The sequence below is a fragment of the Eurytemora carolleeae genome, unplaced genomic scaffold (assembly GCF_000591075.1).
Source record: "Eurytemora carolleeae unplaced genomic scaffold, Eaff_2.0 scaffold466, whole genome shotgun sequence".
In the NCBI taxonomy this organism is placed as follows: domain Eukaryota; kingdom Metazoa; phylum Arthropoda; class Copepoda; order Calanoida; family Temoridae; genus Eurytemora; species Eurytemora carolleeae.
In genome coordinates, this window is record NW_019396388.1 from 142,646 (window position 1) to 159,535 (window position 16,890).

The following is a 16,890-nucleotide window of genomic DNA, read 5'->3' on the forward strand; positions in this document are numbered from 1 at the left end:
AGCAGATTGATTTGGATCAATTATTTGATGAAAATAGCGAAGATAATGAGGTTCAAATTTCAATGGATAGAGAGTTAAATGCCTCTCCTGATGTAAATATAGAAAAACAGGCAGACGTGTTCATACACTCATCTGAGGACGAGGACGAATATGTTCCCCAGGGTATGACGGAAACCCCAGACAATCCGGAAACCCCCAGGAATGTGTCCCCTCAATTACACCCTCCAGGTATTAGTGAGGACCCTCTAATCCTACAACTCAGTCAGATTAAGTTGGAAAATGAGGCTGAAATAAGCTTACCTCGAGGTGAGTCGACCTCCACTGAAGTAGCAGTGCAACCTCCTGCAGAGAAGAGGAAGTATAACCATAGAGAATTACCCCCTCCACGTGAAGGACGGGGAGGAGTTCAACGGGAAGCTTTCTCCAGAGCTAAGAAACACTTCCAACAGAACCTGAATAAAAAAAAGAAATAATTTTCTTGAGGTTGTGATAATTTACTCAAATTAACAATAATTAAATAAATGATTTAATGATTGTAAAAGTTTGAATAAATATTAAAACACTTTGACTAATAAATACTCGGATATATATATTCAAAACAATGATGTATATGTCTAAGATAGTTAGGAAAAGTTAGAAATGTTAGGTGGACAGACTGACATAAAAAAGAATATTCTTGAATAGACCCCTTTATTTTGGAATAACATGAAATTAAGATATGATAAAATAAATCTAATTTTGTGTAATTTCAGGAAGGAGAAACAAGAAGATGTCTAAAGCGAAGATGTTAGTTCCAGCCACCCTGCCCGGTGTACAAGTACCCGAAGGGTATATATTAGTACAACAGGTCAAACCGGCACCCAACAATGCCTCAAACCCTATGTCCCAACCTACCTTCGGGAAAAACTGGAGTAGGAACCAGAGGAAGAGGGAGAGGAAAGAACAGCTTGCAGCCGGCAGAGCAAGGGAACCTGCTAGGAATCCAGGTCCTGTACCGCCCCTGCTACAGCAGAGACGGGAGTCCAGCCTGTAGTTGCACAACCAATGGGTTCAATTACAGCTGAAGCAGGGCTCAGCCCAAACACCTGTACGGGAACGGAGAATGGTGACGTGGTTAGTGAATCCACTGCAAACCATCCTGGATACCAGACTGTAGATTATGCTCAGCATAGGGCTGACAAGCTTGCTGTTAGGAACAAGGACAATTTGTCAGCTGAGGTGATGTTGAACCATGTAAAAAAGTTGGTGAATTACTTATATGGTTTTGCTAAAGTACTGGCATCTCCTGACCCCGGAGCTGAGTTTGAGGTCGTGAGAATGTGGCGATATGCCAACAACGGTACGGTACAACGGTCATCACCGGAGGGAACGTAATCAGCGTTGCCTGTGAGATTCTATTTTTCTTCAAAACTTATGGGAATCCGGTGGAGGGGGATGCATTTCTCACCCCTGCGCTAGATTGCATGAAACTACATCCCAGCATGATAAAAGGTGAATTCCTTAAAGGCTGGGTAGAGGAGAAAATCTTGCAGCTGCATCCAGATATGATTGTTGCCAAACTTGACTCTGTAACTAGGTCAGAAACGTTTGCAATCTTAAAAAAGTTCCTGAATGTCTTGGACAACAGTGGTCAGCTGACGGCTAGGTTGCCTCAAAGCATATACCAGCCCATTTTTTGCAGATTCTAAAAGTAGAGCACAAGAGCTTTCTAATGATGTATCATTTGTCATATTTGGACATAAAACATGGGATTTAGAGGGGGGGGTCAAATTGACCCCCCCCCAGCGTATCCTGGTTTTCAAGTACCCCAGCGGAGATAGGGTTAAGTTAGTTGAAATTTTGAAAGAATTGTTGATGTTTATTTCACATTATATGCCTGATGACCTAACAAACAGGAATATTTTGATAATATAATAAACGATTTCAATTAAAACTTAGTCAATTAACGAATTTTATTTACTTGTGATGTGAGCGAAAATAATAACATCGCTTCCATGAGTCAATTTAATTATTGTCGACTAACCGAGAAAATGAACTGAACTACTAACCTAATGATCAACTGGTTAGCTGTACGGTCAGAGTAGGTAGACTGTGCCGCATGTACAGCAATTGTACATCCTTAAATAGAAGTATTTAAAAATCGCAAAATGATCAATTTACATTTTTATTTTATTTTATTTAATTTTATTTACCCGCGAATATAAAAAAAAATTCCGCTGAATCAAACTTGCATAATATAATCCTAAAATTAGTTAATAGATCAATTTATTAATGAATCTTACCCAATACTATTTATTTAAAGCACGCAGTCCGCCAAACTCAGTCTCGAATAAACATTTGAGGGACGCAGCTGAATAATTATTATTAGGCCGCGACACCGCAGATCAAATCAGAGACAAATAAAAACGTCTAGTCATTGATCAAAATGTAATTATCAGAGTTTAATTGAAAATAAAAGTTTATTGTACGGGCGCCAAAATTACTATTAATGGCGAACAACATGAACGAATGTTAGAACTCAGGACAGTGACAATAACAATGTCAGAAGTTGACGTTGAAATCTCCCCGAACAGGATCATAGACCTTCAGAACAATGTAGAATTAGAAAAACGTTGTATTGAAAGCATGAAATGTTTGATGGGCATAGATACTTATATGGTTTTGGAAAAACCGAACCGCTGTCAATTAGCTAAAATTAGAGGCTTGATTGTCAGCCAGGTTCAGCTAACACATAAAGGGAAATCTGAAAATTATCTGGTTAATGAGGAACATAAAATCATTCTCAGAAAATTAGATAAGCAAAGGAGTGAAGAATGTGACTTAACATACTTCACAACTGATTACCCTGAACTGATGATAGTCCAAGATTCACTAGAAAATAGTGTCAAACTCTTGGAAATGTCAACTCATGCTGATAGCTTAAACCTGGACCTAGAGTTAAGGTTAAGTGAGGAATTCCTCCATTTTCAAATGGAGAGGATGATACAGTCCTCTATACATGAAGTACAGAAACATTTATGTACTCTGGGGACAAACTCACTCTATCAGCTAGAGAGAAGTCCTATTCATCCAAATGCATTGATTAGAGACAGAGGAGACATTATACAGGAGATGCAATGCCAGACTGTCGAGGTCACCTCCAGTCCCGATTATCAAAGACATGATAAATGTTCTAAGGAATATTTGCCAGTATACCTAGGTGAGGAACCAGTCTATCTGGATACGTCAAAGTTGGTCACAAGGAAACCCACCCTTGACCTATTAGACTGTGATGAAGTATTTCCACCTATCTTTGAAACCACAAGTGGACAATTAGTCCAAGCTGCTCCTACGGTCCAAACTATATCGCTTCAGTTGTCCAAACCTGAACAACTGGGGTACCATGTAGATGAATTGGAACATGTTGAAGAGACTGATAACCTACTTTATACACATAAGGAGATACAGGCTTATATGGAACTCTTCCATGCTAAAAGGAGCAGCAAAGCTGTCACATATGCATTGACAGCTCAATATTGTGCCTCACCCGGCTCTTGCAGTGAATATCAACCCACGGGAAACCCTGGGTTTTGAACTAAGCAATTTAGCTCAAAGCACCCTTAAAGTACTAGATTGGAAGTCCTATATATGGGACGCTTTCGATACTTGGGGCCATTATGCCAGCTGTTTAGTAATCCTGTACCTAATAGGAAAACTAATCTATACGCTAGTGAGTGTGGTTGCAACCCGTAGAAAAGGAACCTCATGGGCTACTGCCCTAAGGCTTAACGTCTTCCTGCTTACAGAGTTCCGGAATAACTTGATCCAAACTCTAAATGAAACTGAGAGGGGAGCTGCTGCTGCTCCCACTCATGGTATTGAGCTAGAAGAGTTAAACTGATCCTGGCCTCCCTAACGGTGATGATGATAGCCCGAAACATTACGAGCTATTCATGCCTCAGGGGGATATTGTTGTATTCTGGATAGTTCGGTATATGAGTGAACAGTCCCTTGAATCCAACAGGACGCCAGAGAGATCAGTACATCCCGGACCGCTGCAGAGTAGACACAAGTCTCCCTGCACATAGCCGTCCAGGGACCTGTGCTATATACAGTGCACAGACAGCTTACAGAGAGAACCTTTCCAGACGATTTAGAAGAAGATGAACCGTGTTCCCGTCATCGTGTGGAACCCTGCCTACCTAGAGGAACTGGAACCAGATGGAGGAGTTGTTCCAGTAGACCCTGCTACCTTCACAAGCGGGAACTCTCAGATCATCACTGCTCCGGCCTCAGAGGATGAAGATGTAGTTGAGGAAGTTGTCGAGGACAAAGATGAGGAGCATGATGATGAAGATCTACCCCAGACAATGAAGGATATGTATGACTTCCTTGGTGAACTATCTGAGAAGATCCAAACCTTCAATACTACCATGAAGAGGAGTACTAACCCTGGTCAGCCACCAGTGGTCCCTGATGATGTCCCAACTTCAGATGATGAGGATGTGACTGAAGATGTCCCAGAGGATGCTGAAGAGGATACTTAGCAGGTACTCCAAGATGCAGTCCAGAGCCTGTCAATGTTGAACGACGGGCTCAGGAGTGTATTGTCCCTTAGCAGGGACACCAGCTCGCCACAGCATTCTGATGTCCCTAGAGTTGATATATGGGACACAGGGAAGGCTATCGAGCAGGAGTTCAGGCTATTCCCCAACCCGACCAGGAAAGGGTTGAAGGACCGGCTTGAGAACCAAGTATGGAACTTGCTCCAGATCATACAGGAACGAGTTGTCCAAGGAACCTACAATGATACAGATATAAGACTAGGAGAAGGATTACATGTCATATCTGTCCTACATGCTAGACTTGGTATCCTAACCGAGGTAGCACTTAAACATAGAGCTAAGAGACCTTAAGAATACCAAGGGATCTAAAGCTAATGTTAAGCTATTATTATTATTATGTGATTTATGTATGCATTTATAAGTGTATAATTAAATGTATCAATAAATGTAATTATGTTGTAAGAATGACTTATTACTTGGGTGTTTAGATTTGCAAGTGCATTCAGACATATAAGGCTATCTCTATATATGGAGATAGCTGAAGTATTGTAATGCCAGGTTGCAAAGATATAGACGGCGCATGAGGAGTTAGGCCCGCGAGATAGGACTAACCCGATCTGCAATGTCATCAGGTTACACAAATGATAGATGAAACAAGTTAGAGTACTTGAGCAAAATCTCATTAAGTGTGAATTTTAAGATACCAATTTATTGCACGTTCTGTGGTACCAGGATACCACAGTGATTTAAGGGATTTAATGGATTTAATGGATTTAAGGGATTTAAGGGATTTAAGGGATTTAAGGGATTTAAGGGATTTAAGGGATTTTAGGGATTTAAAAGATTTAAGTGATTTAAGGGATTAAAGGGATTTAAGGGATTTAAGGGATTTAAGGGATTTAAGGGATTTCAGGGATTTCAGGGATTTCAGGGATTTTAGGGATTTAAGGGATTTAAGGGAAAAGGGATTTACAGGATTCAAGTGTTTACAGAGATTAAAGAGATTCAACGGATTAAAGATATTCAAGGGAGTCAGGGGATTTAAGGAATTCAAGGGATTCAAGTGATTCAAGGGATTCAAGGGAATCCAGGAATTCAAGGTATTCAAGGGATTCAAGTGATTCAAGGGATTCAAGGGAATCCAGGAATTCAAGGTATTCAAGGGATTCAAGGGATGTAAGGGATTCAAGGGATTTAAGGGATTCAAGGGATTTAAGGGATTCAATAGATTCAATGGATTCAAGGGATTCAAAGGATTAAGAAGATTCAAGGGATTCAAGAGATTCAATACGGAATACGAAATAAAGCGAAATTTTCGCAGGAAACCCTACTCCATATAGATTAGAGAGGAGGAGGGGGGGGGAAGTAATTTATTAAATTTCACTCGTATATTTTACCTTGTAAAAGTTGTACCACAGTCCCGTAGTTCCCAACATGTACGCTACTGTTAGCATAGGGGATACGAACTGATGTACATACTGAAAATGTACAAAAAAAAGTTTAAAGGTATATACACTCCATGTAGGGGGGACGAAGGGTTTGTGCACACATTTCACTGTGTCTTTTTTGGACTGCTATAAATAAGTAAATAACTAAACATTAACCTTCAATCTTGAAATATCAAAACAAAGATTGTAGACAAATGCGTGGTAGGATGGCTTGGCTTGTTGACTAACTCGGTACATTTACCTTGAACCAGTTCCTGTTCAGTTCTGATCAGGGAGTATGGAATAGAAGGTAGATATAACTGACGCGGTTCGCCCTACCATATGATTATGCGTGCTTTGCAGACGAGTACTCCATTTGTACAAGAAATATTCAAAATAGATTATTGTATACGTGGTAATTGTACATCAGACAAACAGTTCTTATACAAATAGAGTACCCGTCTGCAAAGCATGTATAATCATATGGTAGGGCGAACCGCGTCAGTTATATCTCCCTTCTATTCCTTACTCCCTGGTTCTAATACATCACACTAAAATGTACACAAACCCTATCCCCCTACCTGTTGTAGACATTCACCTTTGATATATCTAGTAAACTACATTGAGAACCAGAAAACTCTGGAATACTAAGACGATATCTTAGTATATTTTAGTTGTTCATTGGACTATCTAAATTCATAACTCGAGTCTTAAAGTCGTCTTCCTATTCCACAGTTTTCTGATTCTTATTGTATCATTTTAGATGGATTTTAGTTATCTACGTACAAGGGTTTACATCATCATTTTTACGAGAGAAGGGATAAGCAAACTTATTTTAAAAAAGACAAGATTTATTTAAATCCATGTTTTGAAAAAATATTTGTGAAAAATGCTATAGTAAATAGCAAAATTGCAGGAGGAGGGATCTTTCAAAATGGTGGCAAAAAATAATCAAAATTAAAGATGGCCGACAATCTTACTTGAAACCACGTGTAGTACATCCAGAATATGGTTGAAAAATATATCCCTAGCGGGAGAAAACTCATAATTCTCTCATCAAAAAAGAAATAAGATGTCCCATTGACAAACAGGTAGACCATCACAAACATACCTTAACAAAACGTAGTTTATATGTCACAGATTTGCAACTCTAGAAAAAAGAGAACTTCGCCATTTTGTTCCCAAATTGTTTAAAAGAAGAGGAAGTATTAGATTTTTTCTATTATAATTTGTGAGAAACTTGTAAATCTGAACACAAGTACAGTAAGAACCAGAAAACTGTGGAAAAGGAAGTCGAAATTACATCAATAATTAATTGTTTTTGATGTTGTTATTGAGCAAATAGTTTTACAAGTAACTTATAAGATCATTTATTGAATAAAATGGACCTGTTTAATGTTTACACTGCACAATTGCTGTGTTACGAATGTTCATTCATGATTGCACTATTTATTGTCATAACTGAGTTTAAAAGTTGACTTCCTGTTCTGAGAGTTTTCTGATTCTTACATTTTAAGAAAAGCTACTTTTTTTCTGAAGAAGGAGCCAGGAGGGTAACTAAAAACTGTAAAAGATAAAATATTAAAGAAACATGATTTATATCTTACCTAACTTGACTAGATAATCTGCTGTAATGTCCAGTATAAACCCAATACTGAAGAAGGCGATGAAAGGTACGGCAAGCATAGCTGCAGCTCTCACATATGGCATTGCCATTAACCTTCGGATAGGGTTCAGGGGGGTCGAAGGCTTTTCATTGTTAACAAGTATATTCCTGAAGAATTCTCAGATAATCACAAATTCATTAGAAATGCTTTTTAAAGTCAGTTAAGTTTTTTGTGCAATCATTTTTTTTTCTCATCACTTCAATTCTTTATTTATTATTATTATTATATGGAATGGATTTTAATTATAACAATTGTCTTAATTACTGTAGAAAATCTTTAAGATAATGGGGCTAATAGCGTAATTTCAAGTGACCCTCTGTAGATTGAGTTGCACTCAGATTCACATTTGTACCTGTAAAAGGTTTATCTAATTATTTCAGACCGATATTAGTTTGAAATGCATTTAATAAAATAATCCCACTCTGTGTTCTCTATTTAGAGGCTGTCTCTACCAAAAGAGTAAAAATTTGAACCATCCATTTAATTCACCGCAGTTCTTTTCAAGAGTTTAGAGGACAAGCATCACGAGTTCAGAGGACACTCATCAAGAGTTTAGAGGACAAACATCAAGAGTTTAGAGGACAAGCATCACAAGTTCAGAGGACAATCATCAAGAGTTTGGAGGACAAGCTTCAAGAGTTTAGAAGACAATCAACACAAGTTCAGAGGACACTCATCAAGAGTTTAGAGGACAAGCATCACAAGTTCAGAGGACAATCATCAAGAGTTTAGAGGACAAGCATCAAGAGTTTAGAAGACAATCAACACAAGTTCAGAGGACAATCATCAAGAGTTTAGAGGACAAGCATCAAGAGTTTAGAGGACAATCATAAAGAATTTAGAGGACATGCATCACAAGTTTAGAGAACATTCATCAAGAGTCTAGAGGACAGTATCAAGAGTCTAGAGGAAAGGTATCAAGAGTTTAACAAACTCAATCTATTAAAGGCTTCATTACATACCTTTCAGCTTTCACCTTGTTTTATATCCTTCATTATAGTCATTCATTTTACATTTAGAGGCCAAGCAGCAAGAGTTTATAGGACAATCATCAAAAGTTTAGAGGACAATCATCACAATTTTAGAAGACAATCATCAAGAGTTTAGAGGACGAGCATCAAGAGTTTAGAGGACGACCATCAAGAGTCTAGAGGACAAGTATCAGGAGTCTAGAGGAAAGTTATCAAGAGTTTAGAGGCCAAGCATCAAGAGTTTAGAGGCCAAGCATCAAGAGTCTAGAGGAAAGGTATCAAGAGTTTAGAGGACAAGTATCAAGAGTCTAGAGGAGAGGTATCAAGAGTTTAGAGGACAAGCATCAAGAGTTTAGAGGCCAAGTATCAAGAGTCTCAACCAAGATAAAAATGCTGAAAAGAGAGGTTTTTGTGTCTATCCTGCTAGCATCTCATCTTCTGATAGTGACTATCGTTCCAGGAAAGCCAAGCTTTTACTCTCTGACAATAGACATACTAGCTGGGCTGTTATCCTGGACAGCATGCATCTCAATCCAGTCATTTTTAATTAGTCAATCCCTGCGATCCATTCTTAACTCCCTTCTTCTGTTATTGATCTTGATAGAAGAGATCTTTATAACTAGAATGATGGTGATATCTCTGATTGGAAACCTACTACCAGGACACCTCCTCTGGTTCTATCAAGAACATACTGCACTTGCCAAATATATCCTCAACCTCAGACCTTTTGCTACATTACAGGCAACAACATTGCAAGCAATATCAACTGCACGGATAATTCTTTTTGTAAGTCCAATAACTTATCAGAATATGAACAAGGCATTATTTGTTAATTGGTCAATAATCCAGGGGATAGCATCAGTAGTCCTAGATGTCTTAATAAATGATTTGAGGTGCTTAACAAAGTATGGTGAAGCATATGAAGCTGAAGGTACTCTATTAATTCCAACAGAAATAGGATTCTTGAATAATTCGCAATTCAATCACATCTCAGCTGCCAATTCAATCCTTGTGGACCACAATAAAGTTGAATGCTATGACATTCCACTACCAACCTTATTTGTCTTCCTCACCGTCCTTACTGAAGGATCAAGGATTGTGTTTGTTGTTTACAAAGCTTTAAAACCCAAAAATTTGCAATCACAATTTCAAATGACGGAGACCACCACACTTCAAAGATCAAGATCCTTTTGTTCTTTGACAGTGAAAACCCTGCAAGAGAGGAGTTCATCTCTTAAGCCAAGTGAAGAAGTTTGGCTACCAATTGAACAGACTTCAAGATTCACTTCAGCCAAGCAGACATTTTTGTATTATTTTCGAAATGTTGCAAAAACTCTAAAAGATCTTTTGGTAAGGTCTTCTACTGTGGCATTAGTGATGTCTGCTTTATTCATGGTCGCCTTGTTGTCCATGTTCGCAAAGTTTCACCAAAACCAAGCATCTGGTTTCCAATCTAATCTTGAAATTGTGATAATATTAGCCAGGATTTGGGTTTTTATTGTTCCCCCTGCTTTTTGCCTCTTAGATCCAGATATATACAAATACACAAAAACTAAATTCGTCCAAATGATTCACCATTCTTAAAGCGAAAAAAACTTCATTTATGAATTTGATATGTCATGTTTTAACTTCTTATTTACCTTACCGAAACTATTTTTGTATAATATGGAAAAGAGTACAGCATATTTGTTTGTTCTTATTTGTGTGCTTAAACAGAACCATTGTTGAAATATCAACAAGAGGTGTGTTTTATTTAACTCATGATTGATTACCATAAAAACAAATATTTCATTTTATTTCCTTTTAAAGATTTAAATAGTGAAAAAATTTAAGTTTCAAATTTTACCGATATTGTAAAATGCTCACTGCTCAGTTGTTTAAAACTTTTTAAGCTTAAATATATTTTTAAAGAATGTTGCATACGTTATTCCTCTTTACAACATTTAAGTACACTCTATTGAAGAGAATAGAGAATTTGTGATAAATGATTCTTAATATTTACCAAGATATGTTCTTTCTCTGCATGCAACATGCAACATGCAACATGCAACATGCAACATGAGAAAGTTAGAATTAAAAAATCTTTCTTACGTACAAGGTTTAAATATTTATTGAAATGTTGAAAAGCATTAAGGCAGTACTTTCAAAGAATATGAAGCTTACTCCAAATCCAAAGCAGAAACATTTAAGTTTTTCATCCATAAAAAAAGCATATTTATATTTACTATCTTTAGATGGTATAAAGAAACCTCTCATTGCAAAATGTTTACAAAAGAAAAATCTTTAAGTCGTCGATTCAAAAGAAATAACTTTATACTTCGGGCACTGAAGATTTGATATGTACTTAATGTCTGAATTAACTGCAATCTGAAATTTTTGTCTTTTAACAGGTTTTAAAAGAAATTAAATTTTTAATAAAACTTTTAGTCATTAATATTTAAAGAATTTTATTCGTAGCCGCGTCTATTTTGAATGTGGAATCTCAGGTTGCATAAGCAGAACAGGGAGTTAGATATTTGGAACCTTTAAACGGTGAACTTTGTCAAAACTCCGGCCTTGTTAAAAACATGAGGCACACTCTCAATTACCACTTAAATAAACGAATAAAATAAAGTTTATGATGTCAATCCAGGGCTTAAACAAAAATTCTTTAAATTAAAAATGTTCTGAGATTGTTTCCTAATTCTGTAGGGTAACCAATGAAGAGATGGGGGTGGAGCACCATGAGAATGATTATGACTGTTTCTTTGATTTTGACTAGGACCAGGGAGCTGGAGGAGATCATAGGGTTTCTCACCCTGCACAAAATAATCATCAATAAATATTGAAAACATAAATTTATCATTTATCACATCTTTTCCTTAAAACTTTTTTTAACATATTGATACAAAATTGTTTAGAATTGCATAATTTAACAGTATACTCTTTGTATCTTTGCCTCCCCCCCCCCGCTCNCCCCCCCAATTTCCTGCGAGGTTTATAGTAATCTAAAAACTATGCTTTCTCAATGTGTTTTAAAGTTTTTTAATTTTTTGATGTAAAAAGTTTCTAAAAAGAAGGAAAAGAAGTGACAGACCGTATTTATCAACCAATATAAACCCTGAGACCAAATTCCATAAGTGCACACCCCAACCACTCCAAACAACCTACCCTGGTTAGGCGGGTCCAAACTGCGTAGTAAATTGTGATTGATTGTTTGTAATATCTCATGCTCTGTAGTTGAATACAAATATGAATATGAAGAAATAAAAACCAGACCTGGGAGTTTTGAATGTTAAGAATACCCGTACTCTTTCCCTTGTTGATTAGAAGTGAGGTAGAACTACTGCTTTTACCAATTATAGCCCAGTGCAAAGCTGTATTGCCCTAAACACAAGAAATAAAACTGAAGTAAATAATTATTTATAAAATAAAACAAAAAAGTACAAAATTAAGTGTTTCAGGAGAAAATATTTAAAAACCCTCTAAAAATAGAGGTTGTGGGAATATTTCCCCCCAATTCTAAAAATACATTTAAGGAAGAGGAAATGAAAGGAAGAAAGAGGAAAGGAAAGTTACATACTTATTGTTTAAATTAAATTTAATATAACTTGTTGTGGATAGTTAGTATTTTTCGACGATGAACATTGAACAACCAACTTTTAGAAATAAAAATTATAGATTTGCTTGCAAGTTGATTAAATAAACTAGGCTTTATGGGTTGTGAAAAAGATAAAGGTTCTACACAAAATGGACATTTTTAAGCATCGTTGAAACTATGTTTCAACTGATTGCATTGCTGTACCCCTATAAGGCTAATTAATCAAGAATAGTTGAACATTATGCAACACTATTGGGCATCTCGTATCCTTGTCTGTCTATATCATCCATGTCCATCTAGAGAGGATAGTGTTAACATACCGTATACCACATTCCTCAAACCATATACATTACAAGGGACATCTCGTATCCTTGTCTATCAATATCATCCATGTCCATCTAGAGAGGATAGTGCTAACATATCGTATACCACATTCCTCATACCATATACATTACAAGGGACATCTCGTATCCTTGTCTATCAATATCATCCATGTCCATCTAGAGAGGAAAGTGCTAACATATCGTATACCACATTCCTCAAACCATATACATTACAAGGGACATCTCGTATCCTTGTCTATCAATATCATCCATGTCCATCTAGAGAGGATAGTGCTAACATATCGTATACCACATTCCTCATACCATTTACATTACAAGGGACATCTCGTATCCTTGTCTATAAATATCATCCATGTCCATCTAGAGAGGATAGTGTTAACATATCGTATACCATATTCCTCATACCATATAAATTACAAGGAACATCTCGTATCCTTGTCTGTCTATATCATCCATGTCCATCTAGAGAGGATAGTGCTAACACATCGTATACCACATTCCTCATACCATATACATTACAAGGGACATCTTTTTACAATAATTTTTAGCATGTCACAAACTAGAATTTGTCGTTTATAGGTTTAATCAGTAAAAAAATTCATTGCTTAAAAGGAAATGAAAAATTTGGAAAATTTATTTATTAAGATTTCAAACATCTTTGGTATATCTCGATAGGTTTAATTTAATCTCATTAAATTAAATCAAATTCAAGTTCAAGTTAGGCATAGATTAAGAACAATAAAGATAGATCACTAGATGTCGCCTTTTCAAGATAAAACGCTCTCCAAAAACTTCTATTTTCTAATGCGACGTAGTTCATAGCTTGAAATATCAAAGGTCTTCAACATCCGGTAGCAAAAATATAAAGCATTACAATTAGAATTAGTCTTTAGTTACTTTACTTCATAGATTAATAACAATACAGTTAGAACACTAGATGTCGACTTTTTAAGATTTAGGGGTTTTTCATTAACAATAATCCTGAGGCAAACGTCCAAAGGAGTTAGGCACATGCTCTCTGTATGTGTAAGCTATACAGTATACACTAACAGATAAAAACATTGTTAAAATCGTGTATTTAAAGTTTTAACCTTTGCACTATCCTGCATGGTAAGGGATGCCCCAAGAGTAATCAGAAGTCGTGTCGGGTCAATACTTGAGGTCTTATAGCAGCTCCACATCAAAGGAGTCATCCCGTTCTCATCCTATATTCAAAAATATTCTGCAATTCTCATTCTTACTGCAGACATATTGTTGTAGAGTAAAATAAGAAAAATACTAGTTTTAAACATCAAAACATCTAATTCCATTTATTTTTTATTTATTTACTTAAAGAGACTAGAATTGTAATTTCAAGATATCCTCCATCTTTATTTACTTTTATATTTCAGATTGAGAGTGGTACCCTTTAAACCTTCATCTGAGCAACAATGAGGAAGATATGATCGTTTTTCATTCTTGAAGTGTTTAATTCTAGTGTTTCCTTCATTGTTGCTGCATTAATGTGCAAGTTATCTAGAAAGAAAAGCAGCAATTGTAAAAAAACTGTTGTCAGACAGAAAAACAAGAATATCTAGTATCTACACAATTCTTATGAGATGAAGGTTTCCAGGGAACCGTTGTGAATCGGACATACAGCTCGATAAATAAAGTTTTACTTCAAATTAAGTCTCCGATCACTTAAATAACTACTTTCAAACTAATTACTATGTAAAACTTAAGCATTGCAAGGATTTGGGCAAAATAAAAAATTAGAATTCAACTGTCAAGATTTACAAATAATTGTTGATGTCTTAAAATATCGGAGGAGGCACTATTAAGACAAAATGGGGGGGATTAACGGAAATATTTCCTAACCTGAGTATTTACACTTTGTCCTTTAGCAATGAGATATCCTACAATGGCTGTGTGACCGAATTGAGCTGCAAGGTGAAGACAGGCACACCCCTCGCCGTCAACAATAGACGGGTCAGCACCGTACTGTAACAGCAGGACTAGAACTTGAGTATGTCCTTGTCTACAAAATATTTTTAACTAAACCAAAGTTTTCTGATATTAATTTTGAATTCGTTTTCCCAAGAGAAAAGAGAAAAAACATAAATGAATTTGAGAATTCCTCTTTTAGAAGTCTCGATACATACATTTAGAATATAACTGTCTGTAAATGTTTTAATTACTTTTTACAACACAACTCCATTAAAAACAATTCCAAAGGGGAAAAAAACGAATTTTAACAAAAATTAAAAACCAGCTCTAAATAAGAGCAAAAAAATGAGTCCTAAAATATTTTTTCTTTGGTTTTAATATTCTGCCTGGTGGCCCAGTGAAGAGGGGTGGACATAAGTTCCCCGCCCACCGCATCTAGATCCGCCCCTTTTTTTACTAGGTATTGAACTAGTTCACGTCTATTCAGAACCAGGATTTAATTCAACAATTTATTTGAATACTAGCTTAAATATTCTTTCGAGTTTAGGTGGTAAAGGGAAGGAATGGTTACGTTAAAAAGATCTCAAAAAAACTTCAGCCCCCCCCCCCTTTCGAGACGAGGGCTAAGTTTTTTGTTTTTATCTTTTTGGGAGGGGACTCAGGCCTGAAAACCTAAAAACCATCAATTTCACCGATCTAGGGGGGGGGGGCTGAGCGCTCATAGCCCGCCCATAAAAGCGCATCTTTAGGGGAATAAAAAAGATAAACCATAATTTTTTTTTATTTCCCACATTTTTTTTTGCTGGCATGGAACTAGACACTACTCAACAGTAGACAAGTATAAAAATCCATGGTTTCCTGTTATTGATAGCTGCCCAATGTAGTAATGTCACATTTTCTTCATCCCTAGTGTTTACGCTGTACCCCCCTTCTATTATCTCCTAAACTCAAACAAACATTCTCACATTGGAAATTAGACATTTTACTTGTATACTTTAATTTTCTGTCAGTTTGTTTGCATAAAATAAACGTCAAAACGGCTGAACTGATCGGGTCCAAATTTCTTGTGGATCTCACATGACCCAAGGGAAAGTCAAAATTACAAAAATATGTGTCCAAAAGTTTTCGATTTTTGTAAAATTTTGCAAATCCGCTAACTTTTTTGTTAGTTTTATATTGTACAAATGCTCACAGATAGGCAGATTAAAAGTTGAAATAGAAGATGGGCGCGAAGCGCCTGAAGCCCAGTTTTTTTTTATTCTAAATATGATCAAACCGGCCCACAGAACAACCAAAATCTTAGCATTGGGTTGTACTTGTATTCAGGGAGTAGTAGGGTTAGGCCAATTCTTGTCCCTTTCAGTCCACAATTATTGTGGTACAGATTACAACATGCTAAAGTTACCCTCCCTCTTGCGTCTGGTCTGGCGATCATTTCAGTTTGTGACACAAAAGAACTTTTAGAATACTTAAAGGGAGTGTTTGCTAAAAATGAAAGAGGGTTAGGCTAAATCAAATTCAGATTCGATCACTTCTAATTTAACTTCTATCTGAACACGCTTAATCCCAAGAGACTGGAGTGAATTTACAATTTACATGGGCTCTACGCTTTGGGATGTTAATCGTTTTTAACCATTTTCTACGTGTAGAAACAAAACAGAACAAAAATTGTAAGTAATCGAATACGAATTTGGTTATGATACAGCCTAACACCCCTTACATTTTTTGCGAACACTCCCCTTAAAAACTTGAGAATGTTTTTATTCCTGAACTCTCTCCAAAGCTCCATACTGTGTTGCTTTCACAGCATTAAAGCTACTCATGTCTTGCTCTACATCCTGCCTGAATTAATGGAAAAATTAAAAACTGTATTTATATTATTAATTTACGCCATTTGGTCTCGAAGATTTCTAAAAATCATTTTCTTACCCCCCCCCCCCTCTAAAAAATTTACACCCCTGAATTTTTATTTGCCGAAAAATTGTTCAAAATTCAAGGGAGGCATGTTCCAAGCCTTGATACTAATTTCTAGAACGGCTTAAATCAACACTTTTGTCCTTTTTCCATTAACAACCTACCGAAAACTTAACCTTTTTAATATACAATATATTATACAATTTGAGTCAATGTTACTTTACCGATTAAAAGCCTATTTTTTGCAAATTTAATTTTGATCTTGTAAACTAAACAAAATAAAACAATGATATGATTTTTTCTTAAAAATAGGCCTTTTAAAATACATATAAAAACAATTTTATATCACGAAATTTAATTCATAAATAGTACCTTCTAGGAGTCGGTGGAGCCGTGAAAACAGTCCCTTTATATAAAATCTAACCTAATATCGCAGTAGGTAGCGTAAAATCTAACCTAATATCGCAGTAGGTAGCGGGATTTAATCCCTTGACGCATTTATCCTCCATATTATCAC

The 16,890-nt window shown here is 36.2% G+C and overlaps 1 protein-coding gene across 1 annotated transcript; it reads right to left on the bottom strand.

Annotated features, from left to right (window-relative positions):
- Positions 1 to 5,902: 5,902 nt before the first annotated feature.
- On the bottom strand, positions 5,903 to 16,779 carry LOC111702263 (palmitoyltransferase ZDHHC17). Its single transcript, XM_023473898.1, has 11 exons — positions 16,746 to 16,779; positions 16,226 to 16,301; positions 15,318 to 15,400; positions 14,846 to 14,938; positions 14,391 to 14,550; positions 13,625 to 13,738; positions 11,868 to 11,975; positions 11,289 to 11,407; positions 7,579 to 7,745; positions 6,952 to 7,082; positions 5,903 to 6,022 (listed from the first exon to the last, which is right to left on the bottom strand). The coding sequence occupies exons 2-11, from the start codon at positions 16,280 to 16,282 to the stop codon at positions 5,918 to 5,920; spliced, it is 1,137 nt and encodes a 378-aa protein (XP_023329666.1). The 5' UTR covers positions 16,283 to 16,301; positions 16,746 to 16,779; the 3' UTR covers positions 5,903 to 5,917.
- Between the last annotated feature and the right edge of the window lie 111 nt (positions 16,780 to 16,890).